The sequence below is a fragment of the Oncorhynchus gorbuscha genome, unplaced genomic scaffold, assembly GCF_021184085.1.
Source record: "Oncorhynchus gorbuscha isolate QuinsamMale2020 ecotype Even-year unplaced genomic scaffold, OgorEven_v1.0 Un_scaffold_1205, whole genome shotgun sequence".
Taxonomy (NCBI): domain Eukaryota; kingdom Metazoa; phylum Chordata; class Actinopteri; order Salmoniformes; family Salmonidae; genus Oncorhynchus; species Oncorhynchus gorbuscha.
Genome location: NW_025746051.1, coordinates 24,806 through 49,518, shown reverse-complemented (window position 1 = coordinate 49,518; position 24,713 = coordinate 24,806). Strand labels below are relative to the sequence as shown.

Here is a 24,713-nt window from a genome sequence, read left to right as displayed (position 1 = left end):
TATTGGTTTGTCCCAACGTTCTCTCTCTCTATCTCACCAGCTCTCTCTTTCAGTCTCTTCTCTCTGAACTGCATCTAGTGAGAAACGGACATGTTTTCTTTGGTTGGTTTCCCCCTTTTGCCAACCCACATCCCTTCTGTCCATCTCACCACAACTACCACAGCGACACAGAGCTGTACTCCACATCTCCTTTTAGTACATCACTCATTTATCTGCTTGGGTGTCCACCAATGAGGTGAATCTACCTGGTGGATACACTGATAGACTTTGTGGTTTCCCATTTCCATATCAATAGAAAACAGCCATTTAGACAGACATTCTTCTGCCCCGTCAACCAATCAAATGTATTTAAAAAAAGGCCTTTTGGAGTTAGCAGTGGCAAACTGCTATGCAGAAACCCAGCCTAGATTCCCAGACCGCAAGCAATCCAGATGTAGAAGCACGGTGGCTCGGAAAAACTCCCTAGAAAGGCAGGAACCTAGGAAGAAACCTAGAGAGGAACCAGGCTCTAAGGGTTGGCCAGCCCTCTTCTGACTGTGCTGGGTGGAGGATCTTTATCTCCTGATGCCTTAGTACACAGAGCAGTTTGATTGATTGGTTGATATGTGTAGTGTCAGTTTGGGATTGGTCCCAGTGTGTTGTCTCCGTTTATAATTGGTCCATGTGTTGTTTCTCAGTACACAGAGCAGTTTGTGACCGGTCTGCAGACGCAGCTGGAGCAGTCCCGGCTGCAGGAGGCAGAGCTACTGGGAGCCCTCAAAGAGATGCAGGACAAAGTACTGGACCTAGAGAAGGTAAGAGAACCGAGCTCAACCACACCTGTGTACGTGTGTGTGTGTGGTTATATCTGTATGTTTCATATCTTTATCATGTGTGTGTGTTTGTGTTACAGAGGAGCAGCTCTCTGCCTGATGAGAACAACATGGCCCAGCTACAGGATGAGCTGAAGCTGGTGAAGCTCCGAGAGCTGGAGACACTGCACTCCTTCAGAGAGATGCAGGACACGGTGACCGAGCTCAACCAGCGCTGGCAGGTAAGTAAACACACCACAGAGCAGAGAACTGTACAGTAGGGAACTGAAGGCTTCAGAAGGGGAGAGCATAGTAGAGGTGACTAGAAGGACTGTGCTTATGTAGCAGTGTTGCTTCCGTCCCTCTCCTCGCCCCAACCTGGGTTAGAACCAGGCACTCTCTGCGCACATTGACAACAGTCACCCTCAAATCGTCGTTACCCGTCGCTCCACGAAAGCCACGGCCCTTGCAGAGCAAGGGGAACAACTACTTCAAGATCTCAGAGCGAGTGACTTCAGGGAGAGATAGATAGAGAACCGATGCACATTGGTTGTGTCTCTCTAACCTGTTCTTCATCTCCGTTCCTCTCTCTCTCCAGCTCCACATGTCAAAAGGCGGCGGGGGTGGAGGTCACTGGAAGGAATCCCCCAAGAAGAATGCCCTGAACGAGCTGCAGGAGAAGCTGATGGGGGTGCGTCTGAGAGAGGCCCAGGCCCAGGCTGAACTCAGGGAGGTCAAACTCCAAGCCATACAGCTGGAGAGCAAGGTCAGTGGAGGAACTTTAGCCTGATGCCAAATCTGTTTGTGCTCTATCTAAATAAAAGTGATCCATTGTGTATTATTTCCTTAGTCTGATCTCAGGTCTGTCTCATGTAACAATGACCATAGGAGTTGGCAAGATGGCACAAACAGTGCTGGGACCAGCCTAGGGAAATAAATCGTATCGGCTCACATTTCTAATGGAGACTTTCATTAGGCCTAAATGACTAAGGGGTAACTACTACTACAAATACTATGTGGAAATGGTAGATAAATCCCAAATAGTACCTGCAAAACACCAGTCTCAACCTCAACATCCTGACTCCGGGATGCTGGCCTTCTAGGCAGAGTTCCTCTGTCCAGTGTTTGTGTTCTTTTGCCCATCTTAATCTTCTCTTTTTATTGGCCAGTCTGAGATATGGCTTTTTCTTTGAAACTCTGCCTAGAAGGCCAGCATCCCGGAGTCGCCTCTTCACTGTTGACGTTGAAACTGGTGTTTTGCGGGTACTATTTAATTAAGCTGCTAATTGAGGACTTTTGAGGCGTCTGTTTCTCAAACTAGACACTATAATGCACTTGTCCTCTTGCTCAGTTGTGCACCGGGGCCTCCCACTCCTCTTTCTATTCTGGTTAGAGCCAGTTTGGGCTGTCCTGTGAAGGGAGTATTACACAGCGTTGTACGAGATCTTCAGTTTCTTGGCTATTTCTCGCATGGAATAGCATTAATTTCTCAGAACAAGAATAGACTGACGAGTTTCAGAAGAAAGCTCTTTGTTACTGGTCATTTTGAGCCTGTAATCGAACCCACAAATGCTGATGCTCCAGATACTCAACTAGTCTAAAGAAGGCCAGTTTTATTGCTTCTTTAATCAGAACAACAGTTTTCCGCTGTGCTAACATAATTGCAAAAGTGTTTTCTAATGATCAAGTAGCCTTTTAAAATGATAAACTTGGATTAGCTAACACAACGTGCCATTGGAACACAGGAGTGATGGTTGCTCATAATGGGCCTCTCTACGCCTATGTAGATATTCTATTAAAAATCAGCCGTTTCCAGCTACAATAGTCATTTACAACATTAACAATGTCTGCACTGTGTTTCTGATCAATTTGATGTTATTTAAATGGACAGAAAATGTGCTATTCTTTCAAAAACAAGGACATTTCTAAGTGACCCCGAAATTTGGAATGATAGTGTACATATATTGCCTCATCTTTTTGATTTATGGAAAGTACCTCGCTAAGTGTTTAACATTCAGTTCCACACTCATGTTTCTCACCCTGATGAGTGAGATGTTTGACTTTTGTGGTGGATTATTCAAATCTCTATACAACACCATAGGCCTACACACACACCACACACACACACATTTTCGTTACAGTTCATCACTTTGGGCCGCAGGTTGGCATTTATTGGGATGACTCATGTACTGGAGGTAAGCGCTGCAGAATGGTCACTAGCTGGCACAGCCAGTCAAAATAGCAGATTTTAAACCTAACCTTAAATTAAGACCTAAAAGCTAATATCATATACAGTACCAGTCAAAAGTTTGGACACACCTACTCATTCAAGGGTTTTTATTTATTTTTTACTATTTTCCACATTGTAGGATAATAGTGAAGACATCACAACTATGAAATAACACATGGAATCACGTAGTAACCAAAAACATGTTAAACAAATCAAAATATATTTTATATTTGAGATTCTTCAAATAGCCACTCTTTGCCTTGATGACAGCTTTGCATACGCTTGGAATTCTCACAACCAGCTTCACCTGGAATGCTTTTCCAACAGTCTTGAAGGAGCACTTGTTGGCTGCTTTTCATTCACTCTGTGGCCCGACTCATCCCAAACCATCTCAATTGACTTGAGGTCGGGTGATTTGTGGAGGCCAGGTCATCTGATGCAGCACTCCATCATTCTCCTCCTTGGTCAAATAGCCCTTACACAGCCTGGTGTTATGTTTTGGGTCATTGTCCTGTTGAAAAACAAATGATAGTCCCACTAAGCGCAAACCAGATGGGGTGGCATATCACTGCAGATGCTGTGGTAGCCATGCTGGTTAAGTGCGCCATGAATTCTAAATAAATCACAGACAGTGTAACCAGCAAAGCACCGTCACACCACCTCCTCCATGCTTCACGGTGGGAACCACACATGCAGAGATCATCCATTCACCTACTCTGCCTCTCACAAAGACAGCGTTTGGAACCAAAATCTCAAATCTATACTCATCAGACCGAAGGACAAATTTCCACCAGTTGAATGTCCATTGCTCGTGTTTTTTGGCCCAAGCAAGTCTCTTCTTATTGGATTCCTTTAGTTGTGGTTTCTTTGCAGCAATACGACCACTAAGGCATGATTCACTCAGTCTCCTCTGAACAGTTGATGTTAAGATGTCTGTTACTTGAACTCTGTTGCAATTTCTGAGACTGGTAACTCTAACTCTAACTTATCCTCTGCAGCAGAGGTCACTCTGGGCCTTCCTTTCCTGTGGCGGTCCTCATGAGAGCCAGGTTCATCATAGCGCTTGGTTTTTGCAACTGCACTTGAAGAAATGTTCAGTTCTTGAAATGTTCCATATTGACTGACCTTCATGTCTTAAAGTAATGATGGACTGTCCTTTTTCTTTGCTCATTTCATCTGTTCTTACCATAATATGGACTTGGTCTTTTATCAAATAGGACTATCTTCAGTATACTGCCCCTACCATGTCACACAACTGATTGGCTCAAATGCATTCAGTAGGAAAGAAATTTCACAAATGAACTTTTAACAAGGCACACCTGTTAATTTAAATGCACTCCAGGTGACCTCATGGTCACCTGAAGCTGGTTGAGAGAATGTCAAGAGTGCAAAAGCTGTCTTCAAGGTAAAGTTTGGCTACTTTGAAAAATCTCAAATATAAAATATATTTTGATTTGTTTAACACTTTTTTGGTTACTACATGATTCCATATGTGTCATTTCATAGTTTTGATCTCTTCACTAGTATTCTACAACGTGGAAAATAGTAAAAATAAATAACCCTTGAATGAGTAGGTGTGCAAACTTTTGACTTGTGCTGCACATTACATTTAAATACTTGCAATTTAGCAGACGCTAATCCAGAATAACTAATTACGCTTTCAGTCTTCTGAGTGTCCCCACTCTCTCTTTACCTTCAGAACCAGATTCACAGCAAGCTGATTGGGCGCCATGAGGTGGAGAGCGCCGCCATGCAGGAGAGGCTGCAGCAGCTGGCGGGCCAGAACAAGGGGCTGCAGTCCCAGCTCACCGAGATGAAGAGGAAACGGGCCGAGCTCGACTGCAAGGTGGGGTAGAGGCGGAGGGAAGGGGGAGAATGGAGGTAGCCAACGGTAGCGTTGATATGTGTGGAATAAGTGGGCTGCAAGTTAAGACGGGAGGGAGAGCGGGGATGAAGGTCCAGAAAGAGGGAGGGATGGAGAATGGAAGCGGGAGGAGAGGGGAAGTGGAGATGGTATGAGGAGGATGGAGGACTGACTGCCAGGTGAGAGAAGAGAAGATGGTGGGAGAAGGATAGATAAAGGAGAGGGTGTGGGAAATGGAAGCAGCCCAGGGTGACATTGATAAGTGGGCTTTGTGTGTGAGACTGCAATTTAAACAGACTCTATTGCACAACTAGATGGACTAGTGGCTTTCACTCAGGCTTTGCGCGAGAGGTAATTTTTCTCTTTATGTCTTTTCTCTTCTACCACCCTCTTCCCTCTCTCTGTAGAGTAAAGAGGAGGTGATGGCTGTGCGTTTGCGGGAGGCTGACAGCATGGCCGCCATGGCTGAGCTCAGACAGAAGATAGCTGAGCTGGAGATACAGGTGGGGTGTTTGTACACAGATCTGAACTTAACTTCCATATTGAATGGATGTGATTGTCAAGTGTGTTTAGATTTCTTCTGGGTGGTATGTGTGCATTGGGGAGATCGTCTTCCCTGCTTCTTTGGCGTTGACTGTTCGGTTGTGTCCGTATGTGGGCGAGTATGTGTGCATCTCATCCACCTATCCCTGTCCTACAAAAGGAGTAGGGTCTGATCCAGGGCCAGCTGAACCACTCTGACTCGTGTGTGTGTGTGTGTGTGTGTGTGTGTGTGTGTGTGTGTGTGTGTGTGTGTGTGTGTGTGTGTGTGTGTGTGTGTGTGTGTGTGTGTGTGTGTGTGTGTGTGTGTGTGTGTGTGTGTGTGTGTGTGTGTGTGTGTGTGTGTGTGTGTGATCCCTGTCCTACAGAAGGAGGAGGGTCTGATCCAGGGCCAGCTGAACCACTCTGACTCCAGGCAGTACATCACCCAGCTTCGAGACCAGATCGGAGAGCTCAAGAACGAGGTCACACATATATAATGTTCAACATTCATTTTGCAGACACCCTTATCCAGAGCAACTTACGGAAGTGAGTTCATACTTTTTTTGTTTGTTTGTACTGGTCCACCCCGTGGTAATGGAACCCACAACCCTGGTGTTCCACCAACTGAGCCACATGGGACCCCCCCCCCACACACACACATACACACACACACACACACACACACACACACACACACACACACACACACACACACACACACACACACACACACACACACACACACACACACACACACACACACACACCAGTAAAAGCCCTCGTGTCTGGCGTTAGTTTAGCCATTGAGACCCAGCTATGCAAATCGCATCCCCTCGTGCTTTTTGTATTTCACTGAACTGATAGATGTTGGCTGCTACGTGAAGCATGACATACTAGAATCACTACTCTGGCCTTCCTCTGTATGACATTTCCAACCACAGAACAGACGTACCCCCCCCCCTCCTACCACTTCAAAACCCCAGCCTTCAGAAAGAGGCCGATGAATGCGTGTGAGAACTAGACAACACTGATTCTCACATGCTTACACACACACGTAATATACACTTGCTCATTCAGAGAGCGGCCGTGCGTGAGAAGGGAGTGATGGGACTGACTTGCCCTTTTCTGTTCACTAGTTCTTAGAGTGCATACTATTGGTTATATTCGTCATATGGAGCCTTTATGTAAAGAGTACCGAAACATTCCTGACAAAGTCATTTTTCGGTCTCAAAACTCTCGGGCATCTGTTTTGCAATTAATTCATGTTTTGGTGTTGGAATAGATCATAAGTAGAATTAGCATAAATGTTTTACATTTTTTGTAACAGTTTAAGTTATGATTCTAAAGTGTTTATCATACCAATGAATTTTGAATATTCTGATTTTGTCCCAGAACAATATGATTAACTTCGAGAAGGGCTGAACTAGAATCAGATCAGTTTTTTTCCAGCCAGTATAGTGTACACGATTGAGCTCTACTGTGTAAACCGAGACTGAAGAGGAAGAGGTGGGCGAGTGCTTAGTTATAGTGTTCCTATTGGTTAACCACTACCCTCCCCCTCCTACCAGCCTAACTCAGTACAAATCTCAGAGATTTCTGTAAGTACTGAATCAGTGTTTTATCTACACATTCACACACTCACGCAGACACAGACATGTACTTGCTGAAGCATTTGGAGACTGTGGCTTGTCACGCAAGGGACACCCACTACACGTCATTGATGCAGGCTTCATATGTGAACACACACACACAGGTGAAGTGGTTGGTGCTTCAGCAGGTTCTTTCATAGTAAAACAGACTTCAATCTGTACTGTCAGCTGAAAAATCCACAGGTACTCTGACTTTCTGTAAAGCTTATCGACAGACCTTATCAATGTACTAGGTACTAGATTTAGAACACGCCCACAAGGTTAAACCCAGTCTGATGTGCCTGTCACTGCAGGCTAGACCACCATACAAATCAAAATCAAATCAAATCAAATGTATTTATATAGCCCTTCGTACATCAGCTGATATCTCAAAGTGCTGTACAGAAACCCAGCCTAAAACCCCAAACAGCAAACAATGCAGGTGTAAAAGCACGGAGGCTAGGAAAAACTCCCTAGAAAGGCCAAAACCTAGGAAGAAACCTAGAGAGGACCCAGGCTATGTGGGGTGGCCAGTCCTCTTCTGGCTGTGCCGGGTAGAGATTATAACAGAACATGACCAAGATGTTCAAATGTTCATAAATGACTAGCATGGTCGAATAATAATAAGGCAGAACAGTTGAAACTGGAGCAGCAGCACGGTCAGGTGGACTGGGGACAGCAAGGAGCCATCATGTCAGGTAGTCCTGGGGCACGGTCCTAGGGCTCAGGTCCTCCGAGAGAGAGAAAGAAAGAGAGAATTAGAGAGAGCATATGTGGGGTGGCCAGTCCTCTTCTGGCTGTGCCGGGTGGAGATTATAACAGAACGTGGCCAAGATGTTCAAATGTAAAAAAATGACCATCATGGTTCAATAATAGTAAGGCAGAACAGTTGAAACTGGAGCAGCAGCATGGCCAGGTGGACTGGGGACAGCAAGGAGTCATCATGTCAGGTAGTCCTGGGACATGGTCCTAGGGCCCAGGCCAGTTGAAACTGGAGCAGCAGCATGGCCAGGTGGACTGGGGACAGCAAGGAGTCATCATGTCAGGTAGTCCTGGGGCATGGTCCTAGGGCTCAGGTCCTCCGAGAGAGAGAAAGAAAGAGAGAAGGAGAGAATTAGAGAACGCACACTTAGATTCACACAGGACACCGAATAGGACAGGAGAAGTACTCCAGATATAACAAACTGACCCTAGCCCGCCGACACATAAACTACTGCAGCATAAATACTGGAGGCTGAGACAGGAGGGGTCAGGAGACACTGTGGCCCCATCCGAGGACATCCCCGGACAGGGCCAAACAGGAAGGTTATAACCCCACCCACTTTGCCAAAGCACAGCCCCCACACCATTAGAGGGATATCTTCAACCACCAACTTACCATCCTGAGACAAGGCCGAGTATAGCCCACAAAGATCTCTGCCACGGCAAAACCCAAGGGGGGGGCGCCAACCCAGACAGGCTGACCACAACAGTGAATCAACCCACCCAGGTGACGCACCCCCCCCAGGGACGGCCAGTGACTCAGCCCCCGTAACAGGGTTAGAGGCAGAGAATCCCAGTGGAAAGAGGGGAACCGGCCAGGCAGAGATAGCAAGGGCGGTTCGTTGCTCCAGAGCCTTTCCGTTCACCTTCCCACTCCTGGGCCAGACTACACTCAATCATACTCAATCAAATCACATAACAGGTTTCTATAGAAATGGGTCACTTTCCAACCAGTGGTACACACTCTTCTCACCAACTGAAACAGCATCAAAATCCTTTATTTTTGCTATCAGTAATATCCTAGATGACTGTGATAATGATCCCCGGGTATGAATATCTTCTATAACCTTATTTCTTTCTCTTTTAGATCAGGCAGCTCCGCGGGCAGCGCTCCAAGTTCGCCCCTGGTTCCCGGGACGGGGGGCGGTGGCTACCCGGATCTGTGTCTAGCTAGCCCCTCGTCGGCCGGAGGCGACTACCTGAGCTCGGATGAGGACCTTCTCCCCAGCCCCATCCCCCCCCAATGCCATGTACCCTGCCCTGCCCCACCCCCACCCCTCGGCCAGGCTGGACAGCGAGGGCAGCACCGACAGCGAAGCAGAGGCCAACCCGGACCACCCCCACCACGGCCCCTCGCAGCAGCTCTACACTAGCATGGTGTGTGCTGAGGTCCTGGACAACTGAGCAATGGAGGTCCCTGGAACTACCTGGTCCTGACCTAGACTACTAAAGATACTGTACTATGCATCTCTTTAGTATTAGAGATGCTGTACTCACCCCAACTTTATTGTACTACTGTTCTCACCCTAAACTCCTACTGTAACCTGTAACGGACATCCTCCCCTCCTCCTTCGCGTTGGTGCCATGGTCTCTCCTCTTTTGTCATTCTCTTCTCTCCATCTCCCCCTTTACTTCTCTCTTCAGTTATCCCTCTCTTTATCTCCCTCCTCTCTCCCTATATCTCTCCCTGAATCTCTTTCTCCTTTACATTCTCACCGGCAGACCCTATATTCCCTATGGGGGTAGAGTCAATTCCAGTCCGATTCCCCTCTCCTGTCCTGTCCTTGCCATTAGTTTCCACGCTGCACTCCGGACCTGAGTGAAGAACAGATAACTTCAGTACGCTCGCTCACTGTGCAGCAAAGCATATCCAATCCTCACAGAAAGCCGAGAAAATAAAAAGGATTGAAAATTGACCCCAAAAAATTGCTTTCAACTTTCAATACTCCAACCGTGTACCACACAGCAGTGACTATGAGATGCATCGGACGTCACTTTGATTAAATGATTCCCCTCAAGTTTGGAAGGACTCTTCCATATGGATTTGGGATCGCTAAAAGATGAGATGGATGGATGACTTGTTGGGCTTGACCCTGCTCGTACTGTACTGTCCCATGAGCGAGATGTGGAACACGCCGCCTCCCTCCATCTCTCTCTTTCCTCCTCCTTTTCTCTCTCTCTCTCTGTCTCCATCTCTCTCTTTCTGCCATTCCATCATTCCAAGAAGACCCATTAGCCACCTGCACTGCCTGTTACAATGGAAACAACCCTCCACTGTAACCTCACAATGCACACTTCAAAAAAATGAGAGCGAGAGGGAAGGAAGGAAGGATAGAGGTAGGAAAGGAGTATGGTATGGACTTGTACACATCAATATCATAGGGATGTTACTAGATGACATCACATGCATAGATCGATATTAACAATTTATCTTACTGAAATTGTATGTTGTGTGTGTCTCAATGCCTTGCAAATGAAACAAGGCAAGTGAATGACGACGCTCATGTCAACAACAACAAAAATCTCAACGTTGCCAAATCCTTTTTTTTCTGCTATTATTTATGTTGTTATTTATTTTAACCTTTTTAAAAAAATATATCTCTACAAATATAAATATATAGATGGATACCAACGGCGGCCAAACTTTATACATGTTTTAGTTCCCTTGGTCCTTCGTGCCAATATATTTGAAATGTGTTAAGGAATTTCTAAACCCTAAAAGCAGATATCAACACACAAGTGCTTGTAAGAGGACAGCAATGGCTCAGTCAATCATTCATTTTGTCTAATGGTGAGGCTAGAGTTTGACTAGTTTGGGATGGATTGGCATGTGTCCTTTAAAAGGCTGTGTGAGTGACGTGAAGGTGTTCATTTTGAGAGTTACGGGGGAGAAAGAAATATGAGAATTTGTTGAAATTTTCGATCAGAGGCAAAATAATATATACTTTACGAGCTACAAGTGTACTGATCAAACCATCATAAATATCATTATCAAGTTGGACCAGGGTCATCACTCTCTCTGTTGTTCTGTTCTGTTGTTCTCGTCTCAGTCATGGTACTGTATGATTTATCAATACCTCTCCTTCCAGAACAGCCAACTGTGACATCACTTCCTCTTTCTACTGCCTGTTACCAATAGGATTTAGGGATGGATGGAAACATTCAGTTGAACATGTTGACTGAAAATATCTGACTATCTGATGTGTGCTGTTACTACAGCTTCAGATGGCTATAATGCACAGGTGTTAACAGACTGGGAGCAGTATTTTTGCCTAGTATATACCTCACTGGCTAACTATGTGGCATATCATCCCAATAGTCTTGAATATATGACAAATGCTTGTGAGAATTAGCTTTAGCTCAGTCATTAGGAGCGGGGAGACGAATGCATCGGCTTGGTGTCATGTTTCCAAAGCATTCAATTGTTCTGTGTTTATATCAATGGGACAGAGTTGATCATGGGAATCGATGATGGCCGTCGAGAAAAAAGCTCCATGTCGTTTCCATAGAAACTCTATATAGATGGAAGGAGCGTTGTCTTACTTCTGTGGCAGACACTTCACATTTCTACATTCTTACAACAGTGGAAGTGAAACGTATGGAATATTATTGAATTATACAATATGACAACCTGAACGAAAGTATTAATATAAATATATCACAATAATAATTGAGTTGATTTGCTGAGGCAGACTGCAGGGGATGTGTGGTATTATATTCAATAGGGTGTTATATAGATCCTAAGATTCTAGATACAGATCCTAAGATTCTAGATACAGATCCTAAGATTCTAGATACAGATCCTAAGATTCTAGATACAGATCCTAAGATTCTAGATACAGATCCTAAGATTCTAGATACAGATCCTAAGATTCTAGATACAGATCCTAAGATTCTAGATACAGATCCTAAGATTCTAGATACAGATCCTAAGATTCTAGATACAGATCCTAAGATTCTAGATACAGATCCTAGGATTCTAGATATAGATCCTAAGATTCTAGATATAGATCCTAAGATTCTAGATATAGATCCTAAGATTCTAGATATAGATCCTAAATATAAATTCTAGATCTCCTCTAGTCTTAAAGCAGTGAGTGCTGTCCTGGGAACATGGGGAGTGGATGCTTGGAGCGGTTAGTGTAGCAAGCTAAGACTCTATGCCACCAAGCCTATGCATCCCAACTTTGTATCATGCTTTCTGTTTTCTTATGTTCAACTTATGTCATGTACTCAGATTTGGTGTGTGCTTGGCTTTTGTCGCACAATGATGCTGAATGAAGGGGGAACCTGTCACCAACTGCCAAGGAAATAAGGGAGCTCTTCCAATGGGGTTCCACTGCCATGTAGCCCATCTTTCGCTCACTCAAGTATTACAAATAACCACCTTTTTTTAGAGGTTAAACCAGTGCAGCAGCTGAAATCACTGTTGTCTGGTGTAACATCCTGGACCAGTCAGTTACGGCATTACTTTAGCAATGGGAAGGAGTTCGGATGCCATGTGTTGTCGACCTGCGGTAGAGTATAGTCTTGGTCAGTGGTGGAAAAAGTACTTGAGTCAAACCTGAGTAAAAGTAAAGATACCTTTTTTGTAATAGACAATTACTCAAAAGTGAGTTACCCAGTAAAATACTACTTGAGTAAAGTATTTGGTTTTAAGTATACTTAAGTATCAAAAGTAAAGTCATAAATCATTTCAAATTCCCTACATTCAACAAACCAGACGGCATCATTTCTTTTGCTTTTTGTTTATTTACAGATAGCCAGGGGCACACTCCAACACTCAGACATAATTTACAAATGAAGCATTTGTGTTTAGTGAGGCTGCCAGATTAGAGGCAATCGAGATGACCAGGGATGTTCTCTTGATAAGTGTGTGAATTTGACCATTTTCCTGTCCTGCTAAGCATTCAAAATGTAACAAGTACTTTTGGGTGTCAGGGAAAATGTATGGAGTAAAAAGTACATACTTTTTATTTATTTTACTCCACTAAATTCCTAAAGTTGTCAAATATAAAAAGTAATGTTACAGATACCAAAAAAACAACTAAAGTAGTATTTGAAAGTATTTTTTACAGTGTCTAATTTACACATAACACAAACACTATACTGCTGTTCAGAGATGGTGCTTGGATGTGGAGCTCCCCAGTGTCCCAACTACAACTGGTATAACTGTGACTAAAATACTTTTTGATACACATGGAGATGCCCTCTGATTCAGTGTTTGTCATCCATGTAGTTTTATGATTAGCGTTGGTATGGCTATTCTTTGTTCTGAACTAAGATCATGGTTAAAATCTTAGGGTGTGTTGAATGGTAGGGTTCCATGTTTAAATCTTATATAGTGCCATAATGTAGGTAGATTTATACATAGTATATAAATTACATGTATATCAAATGCAATTTTCATAGACAGTTCAGCATTTTCACTCTGGTTTAGGGTGGTGTTCACCAAAAATATCTCAAAAGTGAAGGCCACTGTTGAGCTAGGACTGAAGGAACCCCAATATGTTTAAGATTTGTTTTAATTATATATATATATATATATATATATATATATATATATATATATACACACACACACACACACACACACACACACACACACACACACACACACACACACACACACACACACACACACACACACACACACACACACACACACACACACACACACACACACACACACACACACACACACACACAAACTGGAACACTATACATGCCATTGTCTGTGTCTCAGAAGAAAGAAACAAAACATGGAGACTCCCCCTTATGAACGGTGTCCTCATGCATACCCTGGGTTGTATTCATTAGGGCACACAATGTAAAATATTTTTAAATGTTCTGCAACAGAAAACAAACATTTGTGTTTATTATTGGACACATCCATTTAAGTCCCTCCCGGTTTCAGTCACTTTTCTTCCGTTTGGTGCCTCAAACACAACCCTGGTGTAGGACTTCTCTCATGTATGTAACAGCAGGTCGGTATCCACTTTACTCCCACCAACCATGTTCACTCTCTCTTGCAATTCTACCAATGTGTTGTCAAGTATATTAATGACAGTCATAAAGATGATATTAAAGACAATATTATGAAAACATTTCAGTGTTTTGTACTTGATGATGATTGATATGAAATGAACATTGACACTACACATTCTCAGATGCCATGTTGAGGTGGTACGGTGTTGTTGTTGTGCTGACTCGAGCGTTGTGTTGATTGTGTGCACCCTGTCTTCATTTGGATATAAAATCCATTGTACTTCCATTGAACCCGTTATCCTCTCTAGCTCGCTGTCCCTCTCTCTTATCTTTCTCTCTCGCTCTGCTCATCACGACATTGGGTTACCAGTTAATTTCTGTTTGGGATTCCCCTCTTCGTCGCTCTCTGCTCTAACCTCCATTTTGAAACCCCCTCCTGTCTCAACACTTGTGTGTGGCGACACTTTCTGCGGAACGTTACTCAAGTGACCCCACCATCCTCCCCTCATCCAATTTCTTGTTACTTGGTTTTCTCTTGCCTCACTTCAACACGTCTTCCTGTTTTGTGATCATGTGAATCCTTTTGATATAACAGTGAAGTAGACTGATATTAGAGATTTGTATACCAACCTCAAGTCAAAGAGGACATTTGGCCATTTGAAAGTGAAGAGATTAGAGCGAGTACATCGGGACTCGTTTGGTCCTATATACTGTAGCAAAACAGCACTGAGTGGATTTTTAGTGCAGCAGAAAGAACTGTTGCTCGGCAGTGGTGTCGGTCTGGTCTTTCTGAGGAAGCGCTGTGGTTGAGGAGGCTGCTGCTGAGTGGAGCGGTGCTACAGACATGCTCTTCCCCATCCGCGTCATTGGACCTCACTGAACACAACATCTGAATACAGTTTAGAGTTTAAACTTGAGCATATAGATAGATTTTTTTTCTCCCTGTAATGTTACATGATTTGAGCTTCCTGTTTTAATTTAATTAGTTCACTAGTGGGAGATTCGGGAGTAAGGTAAACATTTTGGCATATCATATTTTGATATTTTGTTTAAATTCATTTAGAATTTGAGACAGAATGTATTTGTTCTGCCTATTTGCTTTGTGAAATGTTGACATTTTGTATGCCTTTTCAAAAAACGTGTTATCTGGTAAGTTTGTTTGAAACACTTTTTTTGCAGTGAGGTTTTCAAATTTTCATCGCTAGCCATAAAGGCATAAATGACTTATTGCGGTCTTCAATTCCATCCTGCAATTAAGATTAGGAGTTTATTTTTGCTTTGTGCTCATAGGAAATTATCATGTACAGTATCATCATCTTTCAAATCAAAGCTCTGTTGTCCTCTCACCAGGTGACTTGACTGATGACATCTTCAAGACGGCTAGCTGCAGAGATTTGTCATTCCTCTTTTATAAGGTGAGTTTACCTGCATTTACCGTACCAAATGAATTCGGCCAATGTGTTCAATCTAATCATCATTCACCTCCACCGGTGTATCTGCATCATACTTAATTATGCTGATTCAAATGCCACCCTGTATCTGCAACATTACACAGTCGAAAGTGTTCTGTTTTATCCAGTGATCTATTGGCCCTTGGGCAAAAGATTGAACTATTCTGCCTAGTAACATAGAATAATTAAAATGATAAATATTTGATATCTGAAGCTTTTAACCAGTATAGTATGAATCCGGCATAGGAAAAGAAATCAAGTTTTTATATTTTCGGGAGCTTTATTGCCCCTAGTCTTATATCTTGTTACGTCTTCAAGTCTTACTATTTGCCACCTGTAAGGCTGTGCAACCAGAGGGGAGAGAGTTCACAGGGTGATTCAGGATAATACATAACGGTCTGCTGTGTTTAGTTGGATTTTGGTGGTAGTTGCTGTGGAATGGTTTCATAACACTGCGTGCTAGTATTATGTGGCCACAGTTTATGCAGCAATCCAACCAAGCTCAAGAGTAATGAGTTTGTGCAATGACTTGGCTGAGACGATCTGCCTAGAGATGTCTCTGTCAATTGGACATTAAATGTCAAATAAATGACTTCCTTTATGAATATATAGGAAAAGCTCTGCTGGGAAAACTCAGCATTTCCATTCAGCATATTTGAACTGATTTCAGTATGGAGTTCGTTTTTATGTTATGCTGGTGAATGAGGACCCAAAAGCGACTTAACGAAAACAGAGTCTTTATTCCAGTAAAATCAAGAAGAAAACAAAACAGGAAAAAACTTAAATCCACTCGTAGTAACGAGGACAGACTGGAGACTCGACCATTGACTGCAGGTTGCTTCGGGAAGGCACCGACCGTAGCAGACTAAGACACCTGCTCACACGCAGCATCTGAAGGAGACAAAACACGACAGGGCGAGACAAGGACACAGCACAGCGAACATCATACAAGGATCCGACAAGGACAGAAGCGGAAAACAAGGGGAGAAATAGGGGCTCTAATCAGAGGGCAAAATAGGGGACAGGTGTGAAAAGAGTAAATGAGTGAGTTAGGAGAATGAGGAACAGCTGGGAGCAGGAACGGAACGATAGAGAGAAGAGAGAGAGGGAGGGGGAGAGAGAGGGATAGAAAAAGGGAACGAACCTAATAAGACCAGCAGGGGGAAACGAACAGAAGGGAAAGCACAAGGACAAGACAATATATGACAAAACATGACAGTACCCCCCCACTCAAATCAAATCAAATTTTATTTGTCACATACACATGGTTAGCAGATGTTAATGCGAGTGTAGCGAAATGCTTGTAATAAGAAATAACACGTAAAAAAACAAAAAACTGCATAGTTTCCTAGGAACGCGAAGCGAGGCGGCCATCTCAGTCGGCGCCGGAAGTCTCTTTCCTCACCGAGCGCCTCCTGGCGCACTCGAGGAGGAATCCTGGCGGCAACGGAGGAAATCATCAATCAGCGAACGGTCCAGCACGTCCCGAGATGGAACCCAACTCCTCTCCTCAGGACCGTAACCCTCCCAATCCACTAAGTACTGGTGACCACGTCCCCGAGAACGCATGTCCATGATCCTACGTACCTTGTAAATAGGTGCGCCCTCGACAAGGACGGGGGGGGAGACGAACGGGGCGCGAAGAAAGGGCTTGACACAGGAGACATGGAAGACAGGATGGACGCGACGAAGATGTCGCGGAAGAAGCAGTCGCACAGCGACAGGATTGACGACCTGGGAGACACGGAACGGACCAATGAACCGCGGAGTCAACTTACGAGAAGCTGTCGTAAGGGGAAGGTTACGAGTGGAAAGCCACACTCTCTGGCCGCGACAATACCTAGGACTCTTAATCCTACGTTTATTGGCGGCTCTCACAGTCTGCGCCCTGTAACGGCAAAGTGCAGACCTCACCCTCCTCCAGGTGCGCTCACAACGTTGGACAAACGCCTGAGCGGAGGGAACGCTGGACTCGGCGAGCTGGGACGAGAACAGAGGAGGCTGGTAACCCAGACTACTCTGAAACGGAGATAGCCCGGTAGCAGACGAAGGAAGCGAGTTGTGAGCGTATTCTGCCCAGGGGAGCTGTTCTGCCCAAGACACAGGGTTTCTAAAAGAAAGGCTGCGTAATATGCGACCAATCGTCTGATTGGCCCTTTCTGCTTGACCGTTAGACTGGGGATGAAAACCGGAAGAGAGACTGACGGAAGCACCAATCAAACGACAGAACTCCCTCCAAAACTGTGACGTGAATTGCGGACCTCTGTCTGAAACGGCGTCTAACGGGAGGCCATGAATTCTGAACACATTCTCAATGATGATTTGTGCCGTCTCCTTAGCGGAAGGAAGCTTAGCGAGGGGAATGAAATGTGCCGCCTTAGAGAACCTATCGACAACCGTAAGAATCACAGTCTTCCCCGCAGACGAAGGCAGACCGGTAATGAAGTCTAAGGCGATTTGAGACCATGGTCGAGAAGGAATGGGAAGCGGTCTGAGACGACCGGCAGGAGGAGAATTACCTGACTTAGTCTGCGCGCAGTCCGAACAAGCAGCCACGAAACGGCGCGTGTCACGCTCCTGAGTAGGCCACCAAAACCGCTGGCGAATAGAAGCAAGTGTACCTCGAACGCCGGGATGGCCAGCTAACTTGACAGAGTGAGCCCACTGAAGAACAGCCAGACGAGTAGAAATAGGAACGAAAAGAAGGTTACTAGGACAAGCGCGCGGCGACGCAGTGTGAATGAGTGCTTGCTTAACCTGTCTCTCAATTCCCCAGACAGTCAACCCGACAACACGCCCATAAGGAAGAATCCCCTCGGGATCGGTAGAAGCCACAGAAGAACTAAAGAGACGGGATAAGGCATCAGGCTTGGTGTTCTTATTACCTGGGCGATAAGAAATCACAAACTCGAAACGAGCGAAAAACAACGCCCAACGAGCTTGACGTGCATTAAGTCGTTTGGCAGAACAGATGTACTCAAGGTTCTTATGGTCAGTCCAAACGACAAAAGGAACGGTCGCCCCCTCCAACCACTGTCGCCATTCGCCTAGGGCTAAGCGGATGGCGAGCAGTTCGCGGTTACCCACATCATAGTTGCGTTCCGATGGCGACAGGCGATGAGAAAAATAAGCGCAAGGATGGACCTTATCGTCAGACTGGAAGCGCTGGGATAGAATGGCTCCCACGCCCACCTCTGAAGCGTCAACCTCGACAATGAATTGTTTAGTGACGTCAGGAGTAACGAGGATAGGAGCGGACGTAAAACGCTTCTTGAGGAGATCAAAAGCTCCCTGGGCGGAACCGGACCACTTAAAGCACGTCTTGACAGAAGTAAGAGCTGTGAGAGGGGCAGCAACTTGACCGAAATTACGAATGAAACGCCGATAGAAATTAGCGAAACCTAGAAAGCGCTGCAACTCGACACGTGACCTTGGAACGGGCCAATCACTGACAGCCTGGACCTTAGCGGGATCCATCTGAATGCCTTCAGCGGAAATAACAGAACCGAGAAATGTGACAGAGGAGACATGAAAGGCGCACTTCTCAGCCTTCACGTAGAGACAATTCTCTAAAAGGCGTTGGAGTACACGTCGAACGTGCTGAACATGAATCTCGAGTGACGGTGAAAAAATCAGGATATCGTCAAGGTAGACAAAAACAAAGATGTTCAGCATGTCTCTCAGTACATCATTAACTAATGCCTGAAAAACAGCTGGAGCATTAGCGAGACCAAACGGCAGAACCCGGTACTCAAAATGCCCTAATGGAGTGTTAAACGCCGTTTTCCACTCGTCCCCCTCTCTGATGCGCACGAGATGGTAAGCATTACGAAGGTCCAACTTAGTAAAGAACCTGGCTCCCTGCAGAATCTCGAAGGCTGACGACATAAGGGGAAGCGGATAACGATTCTTAACCGTTATGTCATTCAGCCCTCGATAATCCACGCAGGGGCGCAGAGTACCGTCCTTCTTCTTAACAAAAAAAAACCCGCTCCGGCAGGAGAGGAAGAAGGCACTACGGTGCCGGCGTCAAGAGAAACAGACAAATAATCCTCGAGAGCCTTACGTTTGGGAGCCGACAGAGAGTATAGTCTACCCCGAGGGGGAGTGGTCCCCGGAAGGAGATCAATACTACAATCATACGACCGGTGAGGAGGAAGGGAGTTGGCTCTGGACCGACTGAAGACCGTGCGCAGATCATGATATTCCTCCGGCACGCCTGTCAAATCACCAGGTTCCTCCTGAGAAAAGGGGACAGAAGAAACAGGAGGGATAGCAGACATTAAACACTTCACATGACAAGAAACGTTCCAGGATAGGATAGAATTACTAGACCAATTAATAGAAGGATTATGACATACTAGCCAGGGATGACCCAAAACAACAGGTGTAAAAGGTGAACGAAAAATCAAAAAGGAAATGGTCTCACTGTGGTTACCAGATACTGTGAGGGTTAAAGGTAGTGTCTCATATCTGATACTGGGGAGAAGACTACCATCTAAGGCGAACATGGGCGTGGGCTTCCCTAACTGTCTGAGAGGAATGTCATGTTTCCGAGCCCATGCTTCGTCCATAAAACAACCCTCAGCCCCAGAGTCTATCAAGGCACTGCATGAAGCAGCCGAACCGGTCCAGCGTAGATGGACCGACATGGTAGTACAGGATCTTGATGGAGAGACCTGAGTAGTAGCGCTCACCAGTAGCCCTCCGCTTACTGATGAGCTCTGGCTTTTACTGGACATGAATTGACAAAATGTCCAGCAGAACCGCAATAGAGGCAAAGGCGGTTGGTGATCCTCCGTTCCCTCTCCTTAGTCGAGATGCGAATACCTCCCAGCTGCATGGGCTCAGTCTCTGAGCCGGAGGGAGGAGATGGTTGCGATGCGGAGAGGGGGAACACCGTTAACGCGAGCTCTCTTCCACGAGCTCGGTGACGAAGATCTACCCGTCGTTCTATGCGGATGGCGAGTGCAATCAAAGAGTCCACACTGGAAGGAACCTCCTGGGAGAGAATCTCATCCTTAACCTCAGCGTGGAGTCCCTCCAGAAAACGAGCGAGCAGCGCCGGCTCGTTCCAGTCACTAGAGGCAGCAAGAGTGTGAAACTCTATAGAGTAATCCGTTATGGATCGATCACCTTGACATAGGGAAGCCAAGGCCCTAGAAGCCTCCCTACCAAAAACTGAACGATCAAAAACCCGTATCATCTCCTCTTTAAAGTTCAGATAATTGTTAGAACACTCAGCCCTTGCCTCCCAGATAGCTGTGCCCCACTCTCGAGCCCGACCAGTAAGGAGTGAAATGACGTAAGCAATCCGAGCTCTCTCTCTTGAGTATGTGTTGGGTTGGAGAGAGAACACAATATCACACTGGGTGAGAAAGGAACGGCACTCAGTGGGCTGCCCAGAATAACATGGTGGGTTATTAACCCTAGGTTCCGGAGACTCGGAAGACCAGGAAGTAGCTGGTGGCACGAGACGAAGACTCTGAAACTGTCCTGAGAGGTCGGAAACCTGAGCGGCCAGGGTCTCAACGGCATGACGAGCAGCAGACAATTCCTGCTCGTGTCTGCCGAGCATAGCTCCCTGGATCTCGACGGCAGTGTTACGAGAATCCGTAGTCGCTGGGTCCATTCTGGGTCGGATCCTTCTGTTATGCTGGTGAATGAGGACCCAAAAGCGACTTAACGAAAACAGAGTCTTTATTCCAGTATATGACAAAAGTAATAATCCTGGAAAAATCAAGAAGAAAACAAAACAGGAAAAAACTTAAATCCACTCGTAGTAACGAGGACAGACTGGAGACTCGACCATTGACTGCAGGTTGCTTCGGGAAGGCACCGACCGTAGCAGACTAAGACACCTGCTCACACGCAGCATCTGAAGGAGACAAAACACGACAGGGCGAGACAAGGACACAGCACAGCGAACATCATACAAGGATCCGACAAGGACAGAAGCGGAAAACAAGGGGAGAAATAGGGGCTCTAATCAGAGGGCAAAATAGGGGACAGGTGTGAAAAGAGTAAATGAGTGAGTTAGGAGAATGAGGAACAGCTGGGAGCAGGAACGGAACGATAGAGAGAAGAGAGAGAGGGAGGGGGAGAGAGAGGGATAGAAAAAGGGAACGAACCTAATAAGACCAGCAGGGGGAAACGAACAGAAGGGAAAGCACAAGGACAAGACAATATATGACAAAACATGACATTTTATGGTTTCAAAATGTTGTCTTCATAATTTTAGTGTCAGCAAAACCCACAGTACTGTTACTTTAGGAGTGGTTGTGTGACCAGGGCCTGTACTTAGAAAGCATTTCCGATTAGGTGTGCTGATCTAGGATCAGGTCCCCCGTGGTCCTGTTATCCTATTCATAATGATCTGAAAACTGATCCTAGATCAGCACTTACACTCTGATAAGCTGTATGAATACGGCAGTGTGGTATGTGACAGTGTTAGTCAAAGCACTGCTGCCACCTGCTGTATGTTGGTTGAATAACACCTGGACTATTATGTCAATTTTCATGTACTTCATATTGCAGGGCCTTCTTCTTCCCGTCCATTAGATTGAGTCTACAAAACCCTCTGTGCCCCTGCTGCTTCTCGCTTCCCCACCATGCCTCGCTCTTTCCTGGTGAGGAGGGGAGGCTCTCACCCTCTGCGCCCCAAAGCAGGTAGCCCCTACTTGGGCACGACCCTGGTGCCAGTGGGTCCCTCAGAAACGGACAAGAGCCAGTGGGGTACCTTTCAGGGACAGCCGTCACCGAAGAGTGCAGTGTCTCTAGTGACACACAATGAGGCCTACCCACCACAGCCCTCTCCACCTCCAGCCCTCCACCCTGCCTCACATAGCCCCCCTTACCTTCACCCCACCAGTCCCATGTTTTCAGGTAGGTGTTGAACACTGAGGCTCAGCTAACACAAGCTCATGTACATCCGCCAGTTTTGTGTATTATCGTTCTCTCATAAATCATTCATTATTATACAATGTTCATTCAAGTTAAGACTGAAACAGCAATGTGTTCAAGACCTAGAGATCAGTGATTGCTTGTAAGATGGGGCTAATTAATGTAACTTTTCAACCACCTGCTATTCCCCATCTTAAGGTGATAGAGCTGTGCTGCACCACCACTCTCCCTCCCAGTTAAACCCTGGCAGCCCTGCTGAAGAGGTGGACTCTCCCCTCCTGGGAGAGACCCGACACAGAGACTGTCCCCAGATCAGTGACCACAGGACCACTGGGACTGAATGTCCACTGTGTGGAAAAGTTAGTGGATGATCCCAAATCAGTTTTGTTATTCTATCCCTCTGACAAGTTGTCATTGCAAATAATGATCTGTTCTTCATTTATTTACCTGTATAAATAAAGGTGAATTATTAAACATATATCCTCTCCATCAAAAAGGGTTGATATTAGTTATAAGAGAATGCTATGTTTGCTTCCATCATGGATAATGAATAATTCTGACTCATTTGAATACCACTGAGGTGATTGGATAGACCTACACACAGCCTTTTTATTAAGCAAAGGTCAAAGTGCAGAAACTGAAGCCTGACGTGCTTTGATTGTCTATTCTGTTTCTGACTGGAAGTCCAGTGTGAGGATTAAATTAAGATAATAGGTCAATTGTATTTACTGCACTGCTCTCCCCTTCTGCAAATCACATTAAAGTGTTTGTTTTCTTTTCAGAGTTTCTTTTCTGTCTCCAGTCTGGAGTCCCACGTCCACAAGTCCCATGGTGGCAGACACAAGCAGTCGTCATCAGCACACACAAAGACTAACAGTCAGCCGTACCGCTATAGGCCAGACCTGGTTTTGAGCTACAGGGTCAAGGTAGGAATAACACACCTAATGAGGCAAATAAAGGCCTGTTGCCTGCCACATTACATGCATAATAAATGGTTTTTAAAGGTCTATTCTAATCAGATCACATTGTGACGTCATGATGCGGGACAAAAGTTCCATCCCGCCTGAAAAGGCTGATATTGCAGGCATTTGTTTTTCATACAGCTCCTACAGAAAAAGGGCATTATCATCATTTCACAATTTCAGAGTGTTATTACCACCTCATAGTGTGGAAATATCTTTAATTTTATTTTAATTAAGTTATTAACTGCACTGTTCTACTAAGATATATGGAATTGTTTTAAGGCCATACCAAGGATCATTTAGCTATTTGATTTAGAATTTTAAGACTCATTGAAGTATCAGGTCTTTACTGTTATTAGGCTATACAAACGCATTGAATAACAGATTCACTACATGAAACAACAGGCCGTCCCCAAAAAATATCAAAAGGAAGTTTGTTCTGAGGTGTCTCTCCTATATCTGAGAGATTTAAGAAAGATCAGGAAACATTTGTTTATTTCTATTATTATTACTTTTTTAACGTGTATTTAACCCCATATTTTGGCCATTAAATAGTCTCCATATATACTATCATAATTTTTTACCAGGGGACCTTCAGACGAGTCTTGTGAGCGTCCTAGAGCAAAACACGTACATGTTCGTGAGAGTCTCAAAATAGTTTGTAGGACATTCAGAATACCACAGACAATTTTGTGAGAAGACCGATTTTCAAGACGTCTCCTGGTCTGACAAACACCGCTCTAACTCTGTCAACTTTCACCTCAGATGTGAAAGTGCGACATAGGCGGATGTGGTGGATTGAGACGCATCCAATGCAAAAACAACATCTCTCTATTTTAAACTGACAGATTTTTTTGTGGGGATTTTTTAAATGCTGATTAGATTTCCACTGGACATCGACTTTAGGGAGTTTTAAGAGTTTGATGCTTGTTATAAACTATATACAGGAAAAAACACCACAGTAGACCCTATTGATGACTATATGGCCTATACTCATTTTTGTTTGGTGTAAAAAATAAAATAAAGATTCATTACACTTCTCCTGAAACTGTGAACCCAATAAATATATTTTTTTTCCACAAAATATATGGCCATATATGCTTTGTTCTCATGTGTTTCAGGAGCGTACATTTGGCTGTAAGGTGTGTGGGAAAGTGTTCAAGCGCTCCTCCACCCTGTCCACTCACCTGCTAATCCACTCTGACACGCGGCCCTACCCCTGTCAATACTGTGGCAAAAGATTTCACCAGAAATCTGATATGAAAAAACACACCTTCATTCACACTGGTGAGTCGATATGTCTTTTCTAGAAATAGGGATCTTGTCTTTGTCACAGTCACGTTCGAATCGTATTAACTATTTTAAATATATATATTTTTTTAAACAATGGGAGTGGTAGGGGCATGTGATGCCTGTTAAAAATGAAAGTGACTGTATGCCATATTCCGGCGACGTGGGAAGTGATTTGGCCTTTACAATAAATACATTTAACAGCCACTGCATGCCCCTAACACTCCCATTGATTTGGATTAAGTTAGCTGACAGTTTTTCCTGGCTCACTTTCAGGGTGAGGAACCATCTAACATTAAGTTATAAAAGAGTGAACTTTCCC

The 24,713-nt window shown here is 44.8% G+C and overlaps 2 protein-coding genes across 6 annotated transcripts in view; both read left to right on the top strand.

Annotated features, from left to right (window-relative positions):
• LOC124021759 (EVI5-like protein) overlaps positions 1 to 11,641 on the top strand; it is a 40,562-nt gene extending 28,921 nt beyond the window's left edge. For both annotated transcript variants that reach the window (XM_046336883.1, XM_046336882.1), the window contains 7 exons: positions 678 to 794; positions 893 to 1,033; positions 1,390 to 1,557; positions 4,721 to 4,867; positions 5,293 to 5,388; positions 5,794 to 5,889; positions 8,885 to 11,641. In XM_046336883.1, the coding sequence (XP_046192839.1) occupies positions 678 to 794; positions 893 to 1,033; positions 1,390 to 1,557; positions 4,721 to 4,867; positions 5,293 to 5,388; positions 5,794 to 5,889; positions 8,885 to 8,971 (852 nt within the window). In that variant the 3' untranslated portion in view covers positions 8,972 to 11,641. The remainder of the gene's footprint in view (positions 1 to 677; positions 795 to 892; positions 1,034 to 1,389; positions 1,558 to 4,720; positions 4,868 to 5,292; positions 5,389 to 5,793; positions 5,890 to 8,884) is intronic.
• Positions 11,642 to 14,363: 2,722 nt separating this feature from the next.
• LOC124021763 (zinc finger protein Gfi-1b-like) overlaps positions 14,364 to 24,713 on the top strand; it is a 30,774-nt gene continuing 20,424 nt past the window's right edge. For 3 of the 4 annotated variants that reach the window (XM_046336887.1, XM_046336889.1, XM_046336888.1), the window contains exons 1-6: positions 14,364 to 14,798; positions 15,136 to 15,200; positions 21,774 to 22,121; positions 22,338 to 22,498; positions 22,922 to 23,065; positions 24,223 to 24,388. In XM_046336887.1, coding sequence (XP_046192843.1) covers positions 21,848 to 22,121; positions 22,338 to 22,498; positions 22,922 to 23,065; positions 24,223 to 24,388 — 745 coding nt within the window. In that variant the 5' untranslated portion in view covers positions 14,364 to 14,798; positions 15,136 to 15,200; positions 21,774 to 21,847. The remainder of the gene's footprint in view (positions 14,799 to 15,135; positions 15,201 to 21,773; positions 22,122 to 22,337; positions 22,499 to 22,921; positions 23,066 to 24,222; positions 24,389 to 24,713) is intronic. The other variant, XM_046336890.1, reaches the window with a different exon arrangement.